Raw genomic sequence first — 17,434 nt, forward strand, 5'->3', positions numbered from 1 at the left:
TTATTTCTCTGAAAAGCTTTGGCCTTCTGGGTGGCTTTCCATTAATGCTTCTTTTGTTTATTTTTTTTTTATTTATTTATTTATTTATTTATTTTATTTTTTAAAGATTTTATTTATTTATTTGACAGAGATAGAGACAGCCAGCGAGAGAGGGAACACAAGCAGGGGGAGTGGGAGAGGAAGAAGCAGGCTCATAGCGGAGGAGCCTGATGTGGGGCTCGATCCCATAACGCCAGGATCACTCCCTGAGCCGAAGGCAGATGCTTAACGACTGCGCCACCCAGGCGCCCCCGATGCTTCTTTTGTTATATGAATGTTTGCTGGTTCCATTCCTCATCTTTCTTTACTTCTTTAATGTGTTTTGCACAAGCTTTCATTCCACTGCTCTCATCAAGGTCACTAAAGACCTCAGTCTCGCCAAATGCAAAGGTTGATTTCTTCCTCTTACTTGACTCTTCAGCAGCATTTGAGATAAATTATCCCTCTTGACACCTTCTTCACTTGGCTTTCGATGGACCTCATGCTCTTGGTTTTTTTCCTACCTGACAAGTTACCTTTTTAAAAGTCCCCCCTCTTCTTCCCTTCCTCTAGATACTGGAGTGCACCCAATCTTGACTCTAGGACCTCTTCCCTGTATGCATTCTTTACCTAGGTGGTTTCTCCTGCTTCAAGACCTTAAACACCATTTCCACGCTGATGACTTCAAAATCAGTGCTTCCAAAAGCAGGCCTCTCTGCTGGGCACCATCTTGATTTCTAACTGTTTAGTAGACATCACCATTTAGATGTCCAAGTTAGCATGTCTACACAGAACTCTTAATTGTCCTTCAATATGAACTTCCCTCAGACCTGTGCATCTTTTTAGTTAATAGCAACACCACTGATCCTTCTCCTCAGAGTAAAAAACCGGTGCCGTCCTTGATTTGTCTCCCTCATCCCTCTACTTCCAATGCATCAGCAAGTCTCAGTTACCATGCTTTCAGAATATATCCCAAAGCTGAGCACTCTCTGCCACCCTGATAGGTTCTTCTCTCACCTACCCTCTGGACCATGCAGTGACTTGCTTTCTTCTTGCCCTCCTAGAGCCTGTTCTTTACATAGTCCTAAAATGCTTTTTAAAGCAGTAAATCAGAGATCATTACTCCTTCTTAAAAGCACCAGGAGGCTCTCAGGTACACTTAGAGTGAAACCCAACACCTTGCTGTGGCCTGTGAAACTCATCCTGAGCTGGTCCCTGCTCGCCCCTTCCACCTTCTGCTCCAGCTGCCATGCCCTCTCGCTGTTCCTTGAACACCCCACGTTTTTTTGTGCCTCTGGGCCCTCATACTTTATTTGACTCCTTCTCATCCTTCTTACCTCCAGAGGGGCTCTCTCAGATCATTGGCTCTAAAGTAACTGTCCATGGTCCTATCACAGTCAGCATCTGTCTCCTGACCCTACTTCATTTTTTCTGACCATGACTTTTATCATTATTATTTGTCAATTTGCTTGTTTACCAATATATTTGTTTCTTATTTATTTATTGTCAGGCTCCCCCACTAGAATGGAAGCTCCCTGATGCTAGTTACCATGCTGTCTTCTTAAGGGCAGCAGGAAGTGCTCAAAAACAGCCACTGAATAATGAATGAATCTTCCTCCTCTCCCCACCCCCAAATCAGCAGCCTTGTTTGTATCTTTTCTTGAAATCTCCCATCCTCACAAAGCACTTTCAACCCTTGTATACTACTTCATCTTTATATTACTTTACGCAGCCTTATTTTTTAAAGATTTATTTATTCATTTGAGAGAAAGACAAAGAAAGAGTTGGGGGGAGGGACAGAGGGAGAGAATCTCAAGCAGACTCCCCACTGAGCGTGGAGCCCAACATGGGGCTGGATCCCATGACCTTGAGATCATGACCTCAGGCAAAATCAAGAGTTTTGTGCTCAACCGACTGAGCTACCCAGGCACCCCTACTTTAAACAGCTTTAAGGCAGAAGCCCAGGTAAGGAATGGAAGGAGTTGACAAAAATCAAAGGGAGAGAAGCAGATTAACATGTGAGAAAGGGGGGGGGAAGGAATTTACTCGATTCTCTTTAATGATGGTCTCAATGGCTATCATCCCAGCAGTGGTCCTTTACAGCAAAGAAATAAGCAATATCCACACAGTCTTAGCCCTTTATTTCTGCATATTTGTAATATAATTTTACATTTTGGTGAGTAGAATGAATATTTTAGCTGGGAATGGAACTGAGCAAAGAGGGAAATTGAAGGATAACTGGTAAAATAACACTTGTCTTCATTATGTCTTCCCAGGCTACCTGCTGTTTTAACTGATACCGTGAATTAGCCTGTAATGATTATGCTATAAGCTCAATGGGGGTACTTTTTCAATGTAGAAAGGGCATATTCCATGAATAGGTCCTAAAGAAAGCATTTGCTTTCCCGAATTAATCATGTGGGGAGTTTACTTTGAATCTCCAGAATTACTGTTTTCACATTCAAGATGATGCTAATGGTATCAATTGCAGTCTTTGCACATGGCCAGCAATGCTTCCCACAGCTAGTATACCTCGGGTTTATCCCTAACTGGTATCTCTCTGCACAAGGATGTGTCATTGTTATAGCTTTGCCGGTTTGGACTCTGAAGTTGGTAGAACTAATAAGTTAGTGTTCAAACAAACGAAGAAAACCTAGAAAACCACCCAGTCGTTAGAGCTGCATGTCAGACTTGCCTGCCCACTTATTATAGATAAACAGACATGTGAAAGCATGCTGACTGAGTTTGGATCTCCAAATGTAGATTGTGATATACACATAAATTGGTGGAAATCCAAAGATACTAAAGACCTTAAAGCAATCTATAGAAATAGTCATTATTGACTTTAGAAGTGAACTTTCGTTGTTTTTCACTGAGTGGCAACCAGCTCACACCCAGTTTTTTGTAATGACATATTTCCACATACACACTAATATGGTTCACAATGATTAGGCATGGTCATTCCCACAACTCACGTAGTTTTTAAGAATTCAGGGGGAGGGGCGCCTGGGTGGCACAGCGGTTAAGCGTCTGCCTTCGGCTCAGGGCGTGATCCCGGCATTATGGGATCGAGCCCCACATCAGGCTCCTCCGCGATGAGCCTGCTTCTTCCTCTCCCACTCCCCTTGCTTGTGTTCCCTCCCTCTCTTGCTGGCTGTCTCTATCTCTGTCGAATAAATAAATAAAATCTTTAAAAAAAAAAAAGAATTCAGGGGAAGCGACTTGTTCAAAGCCAACTGATGGTGGTTGAACAGGCATTGGAATTGGCATCCAGGGTGTTATTCTTTTTTTTTTTTTTTTTTCCCATAGTCTCTCATGTTTCATTCCCCCTTCTGATTACCCCCCTTTCTTTATCCCTTTCTTCCCCTACTGATCATTCTAGTTCTTATGTTCCATAGATGAGAGAAATCATATGATAGTTGTCTTTCTCTGCTTGACTTATTTCACTTAGCATTATCTCCTCCAGTGCTGTCCATGTTGTAGCAAATGTTGAGAACTCGTTCTTTCTGATAGCTGAGTAATATTCCATTGTATATATGGACCACAACTTCTTAATCCAGTCATCTGTTGAAGGGCATCTCGGCTCCTTCCACGATTTAGCTATTGTGGACATTGCTGCTATGAACATTGGGGTGCATATGGCCCTTCTCTTCACTACGTCTGTATCTTTGGGGTAAATACCCAGTAGTGCAATGGCTGGATCATAGGGTAGCTCAATTTTTAACTTTTTTAGGGACCTCCACACTGTTTTTCAGAGTGGTTGTACCAACTTGCATTCCCACCAACAATGTAGGAGGGATCCCGTTTCTCCACATCCTCTCCAACAATTGTTGTTTCTTGCCTTGTCTATTTTTGCCATTCTAACTGGCGTAAGGTGGTATCTCAGTGTGGTTTTGATTTGAATTTCCTTGATGGCTAATGATTTTGAACATTTTTTCATGTGTCTGTTAGCCATTTGTATGTCTTCATTGGAAAAGTGTCTGTTCATATCTTCTGCCCATTTTTTGATTTGTTTATTTGTTTCTCGTGTATTGAGTTTGAGAAGTTCTTTGTAGATCTTGGATACCAGTCCTTTATCTGTAGTGTCATTTGCAAATATCTTCTCCCATTCCGTGGGCTGCCTCTTAGTTTTTCTGACTGTTTCCTTGGATGTACAGAAACTTTTAATCTTGATGAAGTCCCATAAATTCATTTTATCTTTTGTTTCTCTTGCCTTTGGGGATGTGTCATGAAAAAGGTTGCTTTGGCCGATGTCGTAGAGGTTGTTGCCTATGTTCTCCTCTAGAATTTTGTTGGATTCCTGTCTCACATCGAGGTCTTTCATCCATTTGGAGTTTATTTTTGTGTATGGTGTGAGATAGTGGTCAAGTTTCATTCTCTTGCATGTAGCTGTCCAATTTTCCCAGTCCAGGGTGTTATTCTTGAGTGGTTCCTATTCAAGAGCTTATGGTCTTTGAAATTCTATGTTGGTTTATTTATGATGTGTTTTTCTCATCAGTGCTGCGACAAAAATATAAACTTAATCTTGGTTTATTTACTCAGCCCATTTCATTTAAAATAAAATTTGTGAAAGAAAGTAGCTCTAAAAAGCAGTTCTGCTTTTAGCTTTATCTGAAAAGCACATTGAGAGTAATACATTTTTGTCCATCTCTAGGTGAAGATGCTGCCAACTCCTTCTAAATTTCATTACATTTTCAATCTTCGAGATCTTTCCAGAATTTGGCAAGGAATGTTAACCATAAAAGCCGAGGAGTGTGATTCGGTATCTGTTCTCCTATCACTTTTCAAACACGAGTGCAACAGAGTAATTGCAGACAGGTGTGTATTATAGCACTTGAGTCTAAATGTACTATATAACAAGTTGACACTGTGAGACTAATTCCTGCATTATCTACTCAAATAATTAGAGTATTGTCTTCATTTGCTCTGGGGCTTGTCAAGCATTGATGCCATTTCCCACCTGCTGGGTCTCTTAAAAAATGCTCTGCCAGTCTGCTTGAGTATGATTTCCACAGCACATCTTTTTAAATCACCGCATCATCAGAGACTTGATAACATGCAAAGGCAAATTTTAGTTATGTATATTTTCTAAAACGTTTGAGCTCCGTGTGGGTTTTGCTTGGTGAAATCTGGGAACATGGGCTCAGTCATTGTTCTGAGCCTCAGCTTCCTCCTGTATAGAATATGGATGGTGATGCTGATCTTACAAAGCTGTAAGGGTCTACCGCAACATCGCACACATACGTGGTATTCCTCAAATGCTGGTCCCCCTCCTTCCGCTCTTCCCCCTCTGATACTATAGGTCTGAAAAGGACCTTTGTGCATTGCATACTCACAAAACTGGAAAGTGGACGCTTGCCCACTACCGAATGTCAGTCTGCACTCCTATTGCAAGTTTTAGGAAACTTTAACCCCAGTTAAGTGACTCATCTGTATTGTTAAAGAAAAATAATTACTCATGACATTGTTAAAACAATAAGGCATATAGACTTTATTCAGGACTATCGCAATGGCTATATAGACGACTGCGATGGGGTTTTGCAGGAGGGGAGAGAAAATGAGCTCAACTCCAAATATGACAAAGACAGAGTGGGAATTTATAGCCATGGGACCGTTTAGGGAGGGTCAGTGGATGGAGAACTATGGGGGAGGAAATATCAAGAGTAAGGGAGGAATTCAAGCTTAACTGACCTGGTAGGGTTCTTGCTGAAAGCAGGCTATGGTGAGTAGATATTACCTAGGTGATGGGGAATGAGGAATTTGGTCCGATATTGGAGGGTGATCAGATATGGGGATTGGGAGATTCTGGGATTAAACCCACTTGACCGGATTCTTGGTACGATTGGGTGATGCAAAGAAGGACGCAGAAGTCCTCAAGTCAAAGCCCAATTGGGAAGAGGATTCAGAGGTGCCTAAGATTGATCAAGGTGAGACTCTTTGCCAGTATTTTCTATAAGTAATATTCCATGTTATAACCCTCTTAAATGAAGGGATGTTCTTGTCTGTTCCTGTGTTCTGAGGAGTCCAAAGTGCAGGGTGGGGCCTCAGGAGGTGGAGGGAGGTTGGACATGTTCAATTAGGGAAGATGCCTTCATAGTTTACATATTTACTCCTGTATTTTTCTTTCAGATTTATAACTCCCGAAGATGAGCAGTGGTTTAATATCCATCTTGTTCGAGCAGTTGAAGAAAACATTAACCCAGATGTGACATCGTCTATTCTTCCTGAGCCATACTTTGTAGATTTTCTCCGGGAGATGCCTGAACCAACTGGTGATGAACCCGAAGACACTGTGTTCGAAGTGCCCAAAATTTATGAACTGGTATTTATTTTCACCTTTGAAAGGAGCTTTTCGATCACTCACCTAACTACCTATTTCTCCGCATCCCAGAGTCCCACCGCGGGGCTGTCATAACTTTACATTAGTTACGTGTTGTGATTCATGTCATCACACACCAAGTAAAGTATTTCAGTGAAATTTAGCAGCAGTCCCATTAAAGTCAGGTATAAGACAAAGATGTCTCCTATCATCACTACTATTTAATATGGTTTTGAAAGTTCTAGGCAATGAAACAAATGACCAAAAAAAAAAAGATGTAATTATCAGATAGGAAAAAACAAAAACATTGTGTGCAAATGAGAGATGATTATCTCTTAATATAATAGAAAAGAACTGAACATCTGTTTTACTACTAACAGTTCCGTAAGATGACCAAGTGTGATATAAATATAAAACTCAGTAACTATCCTCTATGTGAAAGCCTGGCAAGTTACGGTTGATGGGCCAGATCCAGCCTTCTGCCTGTTTTGTGTGAGATTTGTGAGCTAAGTAGGTTTTTTGCATTTTTTAAACGGGGGCAGAAGAATCCAAAGAAGAATAATATTGTGTGACATGTGAATATTATATGGCATTCAAATTCGGTGTTCATACACAAAGTTGTATTGGAACATAGCCACGTGGATTTGTTTACTTATGGCCCAGGACCACTTCTACTACGAGGGTGGAGTGGAATAGTTGTGACAAACCATATGGGCCATAAAGCCTAATCCTGCCCTTTACAGAAAAAGTTTTCGAACTCTTGCTAACAACCGTGAGATAGAAAATATAACAGGAAGGTACTTCATTCAATAGCAACAAGTATTGGTAAAAGTAAAACTTTTATCTAGGGATAAACATGATAAAACTTTACTTGATTAAATGGCAACACATCATTCTCCCTAAATTAATGTATAGGTTTCATGAAGTTTGAAACAGGACTTCAAAAGGATTTTTTTTTCTCTTAGAGAGAAAGTGCACACTCACGGTGGCATGGGTGAGGGGGGTAGGGGCAGAGGGAGAGGGAGAAAGATTTTTTTTTTTTAAGATTTTATTTATTTATTTGACAGAGAGAGAGCCAGCCAGCGAGAGAGGGAACACAAGCAGGGGGCGTGGGAGAGGAAGAAGCAGGCTCCCCACTGAGCAGGGAGCCTGATGCAGGGCTTGATCCCAGGACCCTGGGATCATGACCTGAGCCGAAGGCAGATGCTTAACGGACTGAGCCACCCAAAATCTTAAGCAGGCTCCACGCTCAGCATGGAGCTCAATATGGGACTCAATCCCATGACCCTGAGATCATGACCTAAGCTGAAACCAAGAGTCGATGCCTGACCGACTGAACCACCCAGGTGCCCCTCCAAAAGGATTTATTTTCAAGATTTATTTATTTATTTGAGAGAGAGCGCAAGCCTGGGCGAGGAGCAGAGGGAGAATGAAAGAGAATCCCAAGCAGACCCCGTGCTGAGTGCAGAGCTGATACGGGGCTCAATCTCACAACCCTGAGATCACAACCTGAGCCAAAAGCAAGTCAATACCCAGCTGACTACACCAACCAAGCGTGCCCAAAAAGATTTTTTAAGCAGGGTCACAAACAAAGTACTTCTGAAGTGCATGTAGGTCAAATAATTAAATGGGGGAAAAAATTTGCAAAAAAAATTTGTGCATATTTACTTCGAAACAATTTGACCCTATCAACAATGTAAAACTTCTGTGTATTTTTTAAAATCCGTAAACAATATTAAAATGCAAATACAAACAGAGAAATATTTGTTATATTCCAATCATAGTTCCCGTGGGTGGGAGTTGGTGTTGGGGTTTTTGAAGGGAAATGTCGAGGAATGATTTCATACTGGCACCAGCTAATGCAGTTAAGTTTAAGGCCTCTGAAAATGGAAATAACTGAAAGTCAACTAATCCATGACAAATGTTTGGAAATCCATTAGGTTTTTTATTTTTATTTTTTTAGAAGACTTTATTTATTTATTTATTAAAGTCTCAAGCAGACTCTGCCCTGAGTGTGGAGCCTGACATGGGGCTTGATCTCAGGATCCTGAGATCATGACCTGAGCTGAAACCAAGAGTCGGCACTTAACCAACTGAGCCATCTAGTTGCCCCTCCATTAGGTTTTTTTTTCTTTTAATTATAATTACTTTTGAGAGACTTTACAATTGCTGCTTTCATAGATTTTGGCTCTTAAATATTATTTTTCTCTCTCTCTGCACTCACAGGTCCCATCCTTTGACTTTCTGTCTGAAAAACTCCAGTTCTACCAGAGACAGTTCAATGAAATCATTAGAGGAACATCTCTTGACCTAGTGTTTTTTAAAGATGCAATGACTCATCTTATTAAGGTTCTAACTGTTGACTGTTTGCTTATATAAATAGATCATGTAAAAACTGGGCAAATTTCACAGATAAATGTTTTGAGAGAAGTATGTAGTTTCAAGTAGTGTATAGAAGAATGTCCATAGGTTGGGTCAGTTCACTGTGTCAGAAAACAAAGGCTTAATCAGAAACCCCTTAGCTGAATCCAGCTACATGACAGCAAATGCCTTTCAAGGCCAAATTGATGGGTTTTGTATTCAAAGCTTTTGACACGTTGAGTCAGTTTTTCCTTTCTAGAAAGTAAGCTAGAGAACCCTGTGAAGAAATAGTCCCTCTTCAAATTTTATTTTGTTATGATGGGAATCCTGTTCCCTTCCCCACGGAGTAAAAGTTGATGCTTTTAAGAATGTCAGTTTCATGACTGGCTTACAGATTATGGCAAACTGATGAGGAAGGAGTAAGGCGGGTGCGCAGGACTGGTGTAAGAACAGAAACCAGTTAGAGACAACACCCAAAGGAGCATGGTTTGATCCAAGTCTGAAAGGCTACAGAAAGGAGCTATTTGTTTGTCTCATGTGTAGACTGAAAAGGAGTTTCTACAGGAAGTCAGAACACATTGCAGGAGGTTTGATAAAGAGGCAGCTTGCTCTGTGTTTATTATACATTTGTCTTCCTCAAAGTTGGTGAATTTCCAGATGTCCTAGTGCAGTTTCACATTCATCCACTCAACAAGTAATTATTGAGTACTCACTATGGCAAGGTCTTGGGGGCCTGGGACCCCCAAGTGATTAACATGTTTAAAATATAATGATAGAATTAATACATACCAAAGTGTTGTGACTATGTGCCGTCTGTAAAACTTCCACTTTTTAACAAAAAAAAAAAAAGGTTTTTAGTGGTGATAACAAATGTAGTGATCCATCTAAGTCTCTCCCTTAATCAGGGGCATTAATGTAAAAGGGAGATTTTTAGCAATCTCTTCAATTGGCCTGCATAAAATTTGAACCACAATTCCAGCCTTATCCTTATTGAGGAAATCAGCCATAGAAAAGCAACACAAGACTAGTCCAAGACTTTTTCTACAAATGCCTTCCTGCCCCCCTTGTAAGTAGAATTTTGGCACTTCCTTGGCAGAGATCCAATAGAGGTAGTATTCACTGTAGAGCTTGGTGTCTGGCTGGGTCAGTGTGTTAGACTGAATAATAAGCAGACAATCCGAAACTTTCTGGAGATTGGGAGGAGTAGCTCCATCACACATTGAGTCAGAAAATGATAAAATTACACACACACACACACACACACACACACACACACACACAAACAAAATGGCTTTGAAATAGGAAATAGGAAAGCCCATTTGTTCTCTCTTTCATAATGGGCAAGGAAAGAATTTGAGTTGAATAAATGAATAGGAGACATTAATTTAAAAAACTCTGACATATCTCATTAAAGGAAAAAGTCTAATGTAGTCGACAAGCATGTGTTCAAAATTTGGATTTAGGTAGGCAACAAAATGTAAACGGTTGAATTCTGTTTTTCAATACATACCATTTTATTTCCAAACAGATTTCACGAATAATTCGAACATCATGTGGAAATGCGTTGCTGGTAGGTGTCGGTGGTTCGGGAAAACAAAGTCTTTCGAGATTGGCCTCTTTTATAGCGGGATATCAAATATTCCAGATTACATTAACCAGGTAAGATGAAATAAAACACAGCAGTACATTTTTCTGTAATTAATTTCTCTGAAGTAAAATGTTCACTTAAAAAAATACGACAATTTGGTGTATTTTTTTAAGTTAACTTTTTATTTAGGTGTAACTTACTTGCTGAAATGTACACAAATCATGGGTGTCACAAAGTAAGTACACCTCGGCCGTTAGCCTGCAGATGAAGAAATGAAATACCAGCACCCCGGAAGTGCCCCTTCCTGTCCTGTCCTGTCCCAGTCATTACCCTCCCAAGGTTAACTATATTCTGACTTCTAAACCCACTTAATTTTACCTATTCTTGAACTTTCCATCCATCAAATGCTACGGAGTCGACTCTTTTGTGCCCAGTTTCTGTTGCTTGTATTCTGTTTGGGAGATTCATCTGTGATGCTGCGTGCACCCACGGTTTGTTCATTCGCGTTGCTGTATAGACCTCCACGGTCTCACGTATGACCGCAGTTTGTTACCCGCTGTGCTGTTGACGAACATTTGTGGGGATTTTTTTGGCAAGTAGAGCTGTCATGAATATTCTTGCGTATGACCGAGTATACTTGCGGAGATAGAATTGCTGGGTGTGGAGTGAACATATATTCAGCTTTAGTCCATCCGAGGAGTTGTTTTCCACAGTGTTCTACCTACGTCCACCGACGGTTCATGAGAATTTCTGTTGCTTTTACATCCTGGTGCAGCTTTGGCCCTGGAGTCGTTTTCCCTTCAGCAATGCTGGTGGGCGTGTCCTGGTATGTCTCTGTGGCTTCAGTCTGCATTTCCCGTGGCTAATGTCGAGCACATTTTCACCTCTTATTAGCCATTTGGACAGTCTCTTTTATGAAATATCTGTGTTATATCCTTTGCTTCTTTTTTTTTTCCAATTAGGGTGTGATTCTTTCTCTTAATTGATTTTTAGTTCTTTATATGTTTTGGATATAATTCTGTTGTCAGAGTGTATATTACACATATCTTCTCCAAGTTATTGGCTTGCTTTTTCACTCTCAGTGGGCCTTACCTTTTTTTTTTTAAGATTTTATTTATTTATTGGGGGGGATTGGAATGAGCAAGGGGGAAGGGCAGAGGGAGAAGAAGAAGCCAACTCCCCACTGAGCAGGGAGTCCAACCCGGGGACGCTGAGATCATGACCTGAGCCGAAGGCAGACACTTAACTGACTGAACCACCCACGTACACGTCAGTGGATCTTACGTTTAATGAAACTTATCAGTTTTTTTTCCTCTTTATTTTAGTGCTCTTTGTATTGTGTTAAAAAAAAATATTTGTTTACCTATGAAGATATTTTCCTGTGATTTCCTTTATATTTGAGAATATCATGTGCTCCTTTTACATTTAGAACTATAACCCATCTAGAATTTATTTTCTTATAAAGTCTGAGGTAGGAGTTAAGATTATATTTTTCAATAGAGATATCCAATCACTCCAACTCCATTATTGAAAAGGTCATGTTTTTCCTGGCACATTACAGTGTCATTTCTTCCCCATCAGTCAACTGGTCATGTCTGTGACTACAGTCTGTTCCACTAATGTATCTATCTCTGTACTATTACCACCTGTTTCAATTACTGTAGTTTTAATATATCTTGAGCAACTTTGTTGTTCTTCTTCAGGATTGTCTTGAATGTTTAGCTTTTTGTAGTTCCTTATAAATTTTAGGTCACTTTTTAAATTTAAATTTAAACCATTTATACACACCACTCTGCTACCAAATAGATAAAAAATTGACAAGATACAAATTACAAGAGCAGATTAAAAAAACATAAAGTGTCAAATATCTAGAGATTAATTAAATTAAATTACATCAGTTGTCAACATTTAAAAATTAGGAGATTTCACCTAAAAAATGGATTTCTGACTTCTCTTGAAAGTTGGAAGATCTGGCAACACTGTGCCTGCATCCCAGGTGGCCGGATCCGAGCAGCATGCCTCCTGAGATGGGACATACAATCCTCCAGTTTACCAAAGTGTTAACTGTATTTTCTCGTTTTCTGTTTTCTTGATGCTCTGGCACTGGGGTCCTGCTGACTGCCCCTCCAGGGCAAGCCAGTTCTTAGAGACAGTTCACGGCTTGCTCCAGGAGTGTGCCTTTCATAAGTAAACCAACCAGTCCAGAGCTCATACTCTGAACCACCACATCTATCTGGCTTTCTCCACCAGGAAGCGATATCGCTCTGCCCTAATCACCCCAGAGCCAAAGACCAGTAACTAGTGACAGAATCTATGCTCTGGAGCCCATTGAAATTATTCAAACAAGCCAATCCTAAATCTGTTTAGCCTGCCTACCTTTGCCTATCTCATGGAAACCACAGTAAAGGCTGTCGCCCATGGTTCCTCTCACTCCTTCCACCTCCTGACTGACCCTGGTGCTTCCCCACGCAGCCCTGTACGGTGTGGCATATCCCCTCCTGTTTCTTGGGATCTGTGAGTATAAGATAAGCCTCTTTCTTCATGGCAGTCCTTTCCATGTCTGTGTCTCTGACCATACCTGACTAAAGCAAATCCTGGAAACATTTTAAAACAGCAGGGAAGGTGGGAGTAGAGAGGAGTCAGTGGGGACAATTTAAAGTAGGACTTTATAGTCCCTAGTATATTGATAGGACTTAGCAGTTGATCTGCTATGGAGTGAATAAGAGGAAAGAAGAAAGTCTAGAATGACACATCTAGTTTCTCTAGTGGTATTTATCACCCTGCACTATAGAAATGCTTGTTCACTCATCTGTCTCCTTCACTAGGCTGTAAGCTCCCCGAGGATGGACTATTATAACCTTCGTCTTATCTACCATTACTATCAAGTGGGTACTTTTAACCAACACCATAAAAATGTGTGTTGAACAAATAAACAAACGACCATAAGTTTTAAGGGGGGTAAAATGGGAATTCAGTCCAGTACATGCAGAGAGTGACATGTTTGCAGAATGCATGGTTTCCATAGTTCATTAGACTCATGGGTGTGGAGTTCAGGAGTGGGTGCTGGAGATGTCAGCACAGAAGTCTCAGTGGAGAGAACACTTTTAAGGTAACAAGGAGTATGAATAGGGTGCATAGTGAGGAGAAAAAAATGGCTGAGGGAAGAATGCAGGGGTCTCCCAACATAGAGGAAGGGGACTTGCTTGCAGTGGAGAGTGAGAAGAAGAGGCAAGGCAGAGAGGAGGAAATCCAGAGTGGTTTCTAGAAACCAAACTATATCTCAGCAAACCATCTTACCAGTTTCTCTTCTAACGAATGTCCCCCTTGGCAATTATCTTGAAAGGCATGTATATTCTCCTTTCAGTGGAGTTCCTTTTGCCAAAGTCTATAAGATGTTTTACTGTAGTGCCACTCTGAAGGGGGTAGCTGGTCCTCCTAGTTTAAAATCAGCTATTTATTCATTCGAATGCACTTAAGCCAAATCATCTCTAACGCCCGCAGCAGCCTTTACAAACAGATATTAGCTTCATCTTGCAGAGGGCAAAACAGAAGCTAAGAAACGTAAAGAAACATTTCCAAAGCTGCAGAGCGGGGATTTGAATGCAGGTCCTTCTGGTTCCAATGCCTGTAGTCTTTCCACTAGCCCCTGTGGCTTACACGCAACTCCCTATGACTTGCACCATCCAGCCTCCTTCGAGTGAGGATGTCTGTGTTATCAGTTCACTCACGAGGATTTACACACAACACTTCAGAAAATGTCTGCTTTATTTCTGCACATCACATCACCTCCAGTAGCATATACATTTAGTAGGAAACAGAGTAAACAGAAAAGCAAAGGCCAAGATCTTCTTGTCATAATCTGTAACTACGTAATTATAACATTTCAATTATTTATATCACACTGCGTAATGCATATTCTTCTGTAGGCTGTCTCTGTATTTAGCCACTTAAAGAGATGCACAAATTACCACTGTATGTAATTTATCACTAATTTTATTTATAATTTATCTTGACTTTCTTAACCAATCCAGACTCATCCAAGTTTCAGATTAGTTTCAGATGTTATGCGTATATTCACTCGGGCAAAATCTGTTGTGGAAGATTGTCAGCTTGCAGAGAATAAAAGTTCATTTCTGAATTTCTAATTATTCTTCATAAGTCACTTCTGGTGAATTCCCATTTCTCACTTCTCAAGTTAAATAAAATATACTTGTTTTGAACGGTGTGTTTAGCAGACACTCTTACATAATATCTCTTGGAGCAGGTGAAGATGCTCTTCTTACCATGGGTTATATTGTCCTTTTTAGACAAATCACGATTATATATATATATGTATATTTAATTTTAAATTTTCTACCACCCTTTTTAGGTCTTATAATGTGAATAATCTAACAGAGGACTTAAAAGGTCTGTACAAAGTTGCTGGTGCTGATGGAAAAGGTATCACCTTCATCTTTACTGACAATGAAATAAAAGATGAGGCATTTCTAGAATATCTTAACAACCTGTTATCTTCAGGGGAGGTAGGTCTCAAAACTAGAGAAAAAGTTCATATTTTAAAAATGTAAATTATATTTGAACAGAAAAAGCAGCAACCCTTTGCAAGTGAGGCCACTTAACATACATTTTTCATTTTAGAAATGATTAATGTATAAGAGGTGGTAGATTTTTTTAAAAAGCTGCCTGTGAAATTAACGCTGCCCACCTCCGGCACAATTTTGTATGCATTTTGTATGCGTTGTTCCATTTTAAATATGATTGCTTACTTATTCCATCAGTCTTCAATTTGGTCCTGTAATTTATTTTAGAAGAATCAAAGTCTCTATCTAATCGTCAGGAGTATAAAAGAGATGAAAGGGTTCTGCAAGCTCTAAGTAGATGTTTGTGTCCCCACTTGTGACATCACCTTTGTCAGCACTCCCACGATCACTCACATGGTTGGTGCTTCATTAGAAGGACTCATGGGGGCTCAGCATACAGTTGTACTCATGTCTAAGATTTATGACAGCAGCACAGCAAGGATTCACAGCCAAATCGAGACAGAAAAAGACACATCAGTTGGAATCTGGAGAAATCCATGTGCAGACTTCGTATGTTCTCACCAAAAGGGTCATACAGAAGTTCTCCCCCTCCAGCAGCGAAGTGCAGTCACTCACGCGCGGTGCTTCCATTCAGGGAAGCCTGTTGGAGATTTGGAGCTGAACAGTTTTTATTAGGGGCTGGTCTGGTTGTCCTCCCTGCCTAGACACAACTGCCAAAATTCCAGACTCCCAGAAGGAAAGCAGATGTTCACCATATATCACAATGTTTGTATAAATAGTCCAGGCACAGAACAACCTGATCACTTAGTAATGGAGGAGACATTCAAAAACCAAGTTCCCAGCTGACGGCCCAGTGCCGGCCCTGCAAGCATACTCTGCTCAAAATCGAGCCCGCTGTGTTAACTCTTCCCTGCGCAGTGGTGTCTGTTGATGCTTGCTGCTGCATGAGCTCCTTGACTACCTTGGAGAGAGGACTTCTTTCTGCAAGATGGTGGCATAGGAAAATCCTGACTTCACCTCCTCGCATAGAAGCACCAAATCTACATCTACATATGGATTATTTCCCTCTGAAAAGATCTGAAAACTGGATAAGCTGCTTCTCCACAACAAAGGATAAAAAGACCACGTCAAGATAGGGAGGAGAGGCAGAGACACGGTCTTGCCCAAAACCTCACCCTCAGCACAGTGACATGCAATAGGGACGGTTCTCGCAAATATGGAGCTTCTCCTGGAGGAGTGAGGGGTTGGTCATCAGACACCCCAACCCCTGGAATATACACCAGAGAGACAAGCCCCCAAAATATCTTAGAATACCAATGGGAGAAAAAAAGGAAAAGAACGAAATGAAAAGAAAAGAAAAAAGAAAAGAAAAGAACGCTAACAGGGCTGACATGCAATGCCCCAAAGTGCTATAAGACTGAGATTCACTTCTAAAGGGCTCCCGTATAGTCTTACCCCAAGACCCAGCCAAACAAACAAACAAACAATCCCAGCACTTTGAAAAGAGGTGGGATTCATTTGCTGATCTTAAAGTATCAACTGAAGGGGGCAGGGGACAGTTGAAACTCCCCCCAGAGATGGGGTTGCTGGTGGATGCCAGTTTTGTACTTTATACCTACCCTGCTTGCACAGGTGAGCAAGCTTGGACAAAGCACCCTCCTGCCACCTTATTAAGACAGGCAGGGGTGAGTGAGTGGTCAGTGCTATCCTGCTGCATTGTTGAAGTTGGAGAACGTGGGTGGTTGTGGCACTCCCCTGCTCCCTGGCTAGGGCAGGTGAGATGAATGTGGCATTCACCTGCTCCCTAGGTAAGGTCAGCAAGCATGGGTGGTTGTGACACTCCCTTTCCTTGGCTGGGGCTGGCAAGTACAAATGGTGGAAACATTCTTCCACGCCAGTCTAAAGCTGGTGTGCACACTCAGACAAGGCACTCACTCACAGCAGTCCTGAAGCCCATGGGAGCATGCAGTTAAAACATTTTCCTGCTTCTTTCCTGAAGCTGGCAAGCGTGCCCCTCCTATACACTCTCCAGCTGCCTAGTTAAAGCCAGCAGGCACGGGCAATCTACATGGGGATGCCCCTTGATTGCCTGATGCTGGTGGCCAAGGAAGCCACGGCAATGTAACAGTTGGAAAGACAGTTCTTGGCAGGCCACCACACCCAGGACACTGCACAGACAGCAGACTGAAACACGACTCCAGTCTTCCTGGGAAAAAGGCCTATTTACTTAGCTTGGAGCTTCTGCCAGAGGGACAGGCTTTAGGTTTCCCACACATCTAGAGGTTGAGGAGACCCACAAAGGGAATGTAAGCAGGAGGACACCGTCCTTTCATAACCCCTTGGCCTTGCGATAGCTCAACAAAACCTCCTGGAAAGTTTATATATTTGTCTGGAGCCCCAACTTTTGCGATCTGGAGAGACTTCCTAGTCTGGAGGGCAGCAGGGATATGGTTGTGGCCCTACAGGACTGTATGTGTTTGCATACTTTAAAAGCTGTTGCCTAAGGGTCTAGATTCCAGTCAGCCTGAAACTAGGTACTCAATGAGATTCCTCCCCCTTGGAACACTGGTCTTGGTGCACCCTCAACAGCAGGGACATATCAACAAT

At 41.3% G+C, this 17,434-nt stretch overlaps 1 protein-coding gene across 1 annotated transcript in view; it reads left to right on the top strand.

Annotated features, from left to right (window-relative positions):
• DNAH8 (dynein axonemal heavy chain 8) overlaps positions 1-17,434 on the top strand; it is a 224,806-nt gene that overhangs the window by 67,521 nt on the left and 139,851 nt on the right. Inside the window, exons 24-28 of the mRNA XM_040645126.1 lie at positions 4,673-4,836; positions 6,148-6,340; positions 8,564-8,686; positions 10,227-10,357; positions 14,656-14,809. Coding sequence (XP_040501060.1) covers positions 4,673-4,836; positions 6,148-6,340; positions 8,564-8,686; positions 10,227-10,357; positions 14,656-14,809 — 765 coding nt within the window. The remainder of the gene's footprint in view (positions 1-4,672; positions 4,837-6,147; positions 6,341-8,563; positions 8,687-10,226; positions 10,358-14,655; positions 14,810-17,434) is intronic.

This window comes from Ursus maritimus, unplaced genomic scaffold (genome assembly GCF_017311325.1).
Source record: "Ursus maritimus isolate PB19 unplaced genomic scaffold, ASM1731132v1 scaffold_30, whole genome shotgun sequence".
NCBI lineage: Eukaryota > Metazoa > Chordata > Mammalia > Carnivora > Ursidae > Ursus > Ursus maritimus.